General features: G+C 34.6%; 1 protein-coding gene across 1 annotated transcript in view; it reads left to right on the top strand.

Annotated features, from left to right (window-relative positions):
• The window catches only part of Appl1 (adaptor protein, phosphotyrosine interacting with PH domain and leucine zipper 1), a 40,918-nt gene that overhangs the window by 7,001 nt on the left and 31,093 nt on the right, over positions 1-2,824 (top strand). Inside the window, exons 3-4 of the mRNA XM_026779987.1 lie at positions 454-513; positions 1,163-1,234. Of these exons, the coding sequence (XP_026635788.1) occupies positions 454-513; positions 1,163-1,234 (132 nt within the window). The remainder of the gene's footprint in view (positions 1-453; positions 514-1,162; positions 1,235-2,824) is intronic.

Raw genomic sequence — 2,824 nt, forward strand, 5'->3', positions numbered from 1 at the left:
CCTCAGCTACTAGCAAGTCTGAGGCCAATCTGGACTACAGGAGTCCATATCTTGTTTGTTTGTCTTCCTTCCTTCCTTTTTTTTTTTTTTTTTTTTTTGAGACAAGGTTTCTCTGTGTAGCTTTGGAACTTGTTCTGGAACTCCCTCTGTAGACCAGACTGACCTTGAACTCATAGAGATCCACCTACCTCTGCCTCCCAGAGTTCACATCTTGAAAAAAGAAAAGGAAAAATGTTACATTTCTGTAATATTGCTGAATTCTTTGACAGTGCCTTTTTTCTGGTTTACATTTTCTTTTGAAGCATTTTTAGTGGTAGTTCATTTTCTATTGCTGAGAAGTTAAAAAAAATACGCATACAGTATAAAGTGATGATAAATGAAGGTGGCCTAGATATCATCAGTTACATTTTTATTAACTATAATCTGATTTGAATCCTTTTTTTTTTCCTTTAGAATGAATTAAGTGCAGCAACACACCTGACATCGAAACTTTTAAAAGAATATGAAAAACAGGTACATGTATTAAGGTTTAAAAGCATGATTTAACACATGTAACTATATAAAGCAATATATATAAAACTATATATATGTATATATATATATAATATAATATAAAACTTTTTTATCCAGAATCTTTTATTTTAGTGTTTTAGAGCAAGGGACTCACTATACAGTTCAGGCTATTCTCAAACTTATGGTCCTCTTGCTTTGGCCTTCTGAGTGCTGGGAATCCAGGCTTTTACTACCATGGCCTTTTAGGACTTCTTGAGTTTACAAAATATGCCATTGAAATTTCACTGAGTCCTTCTTGTTAGTGATGTAATGTTAGAACTAAGGCTGTCTGGTTTTTCACAGTTCTCCTTTTTACTAACAAAGAAACTGAGCTTTGTTAAGGTTATGCTGTTAGTTGTTGGAGGAACCTGAGCTAAAGCCAAATCTTTGAACTCCTAGTATTGAGTATATTCCCGTATATCATGTTAGTTGATTACTTATAGACATTTAAAACTGTTTATTAATTATGTAGATTATTTTAGTAAAAGGGTATTTTGGGAGTATGTTCAAAATTTTAGAAGTTTCTAAAATTACTTGAAAGCACAAGTTGTGTTATTCATAAAAACTACAGCCTTGAGCATTTTTCTCACCTGTGTTTCTCACTTTTCAGCGTTTCCCTTTGGGGGGTGATGATGAGGTCATGAGCTCTACTCTTCAGCAGTTTGCAAAGGTTATAGATGAGGTGAGTTTTGATCCTGTGTGAGTAGGTGGTTTATAATTAGTTACTCAAGTCATTTAGCTTTTACTGAAAACTATAAACATTTGATTACATTTTATTTATTATGTGTGTGTCTGTGTGTGAGTGCTAGGGTACCGTAGTTTATGTGTGGCTGTTAGAGAACAACTTGCAGGAGTAGGCTCTCTCTTACCATCTGAGTCTTGGGATTAGATATCAGTCACCAGGCTTGGTAGTAGGTGATTAATACCACTGCGCCATCTTTACAGCCTTTAATGGAGGAGCCAATATAGTTATGATTCTATAAGAAGTTTTGTTACAGAATAGTATCAAAAGGCACAATTTTCACATGATGTTTGTTTTCATAAAATTAATATTTTCTTACCTAATTAAAACGTTATTTTCCCAAGAATAGGCTTCTTCTGTTCCTAGTCCATGATCATTCAGTCTTCTCACTGATGTAGACAGAGAGGAGTGAGGCTGTCTGCTCTAGCTAGGCACTTTGTGGATTTTCTTTTGCCCCTGAGCAACACTGCACTGTTCAATCCTCATTAATCCATAGCCAAATTAATCTAGTAGCCAAAATTAGTCCTTAATTTTTAAACTGTTGATCATAACAGATCATAAAACAACGTGAAGACCTAGGAGTTGGGAGGAAAGTAGGGAGATGTGTTTGGAGAACCATAACTGTTTTCTACTCCTGCTGTAAAAGCTGTGATTGTGTGGTTATTCTCGTATACATACATGCTTGGGATCCAGCCCAGAGCCTCAAGCTTGGTAAGTCCTCTACCACCTAGCCCCAGTTTTTCTAATGTCCTAATAACTCATTATAGCAGAGTATTATCTGAGGCTATCAGTATAAGTAACACTACTGGGTTTGGGATGTAGCTTAGTGACTGAATACTTGCCTGGTATACATGAGAACTGTGGTCTGACCCCCAGCACTTCAAACAAACAAAACAAAATACTTATAGGAGATGGAATATTTTCTATTTTTTTAAATTATAGTAAAATACATTAACATTCATAATGGTTATTCCATTCACAGTGTTGTACAACCACATAATAGTTACCTAGATCAAGAACATTTTCATTGCTGGGTGATGGTGGTACATGCCTTTAATCCCAGAACTCAGGAGGCGGAGGCAGGCGGATATTTATGAGTTCTAGGCCAGCCTGGTCTATAGAGTGAGTTTCAGGACAGCCAAGACAACAAAGAGAAATCCTGTCTTGAAAAACCTAACCAAACCAAATAAAAGTATTTTATCATTCTAAAAGAAATCTTTTCCCTTTAATCTATCACTTTCCCTCAAATTTCTCCAAGTCCTTGGCAGTGATTACATTTTACTTTCTGTCTCTATATATTTGCCTATTTGGATATTTCATATAAATTAGTCTATATAATTTGTGGATTTTGAGGTGTGTCTACTTTCATTTTGAATATAAGTTTATCTGTGCCAGTACTTTATTCCCCCCCTTTTTTTGGTTTGAATAAATTTTATTATAAAAATATATATTACTACATTTTGTTCATCCACTCATGGGTGTTCTGTTTAGTTAGGATCATTCTTTTTTTTTTTTTTTTTTTTTTTTTTT

This window comes from Microtus ochrogaster, chromosome 6 (genome assembly GCF_000317375.1).
Source record: "Microtus ochrogaster isolate Prairie Vole_2 chromosome 6, MicOch1.0, whole genome shotgun sequence".
Taxonomy (NCBI): domain Eukaryota; kingdom Metazoa; phylum Chordata; class Mammalia; order Rodentia; family Cricetidae; genus Microtus; species Microtus ochrogaster.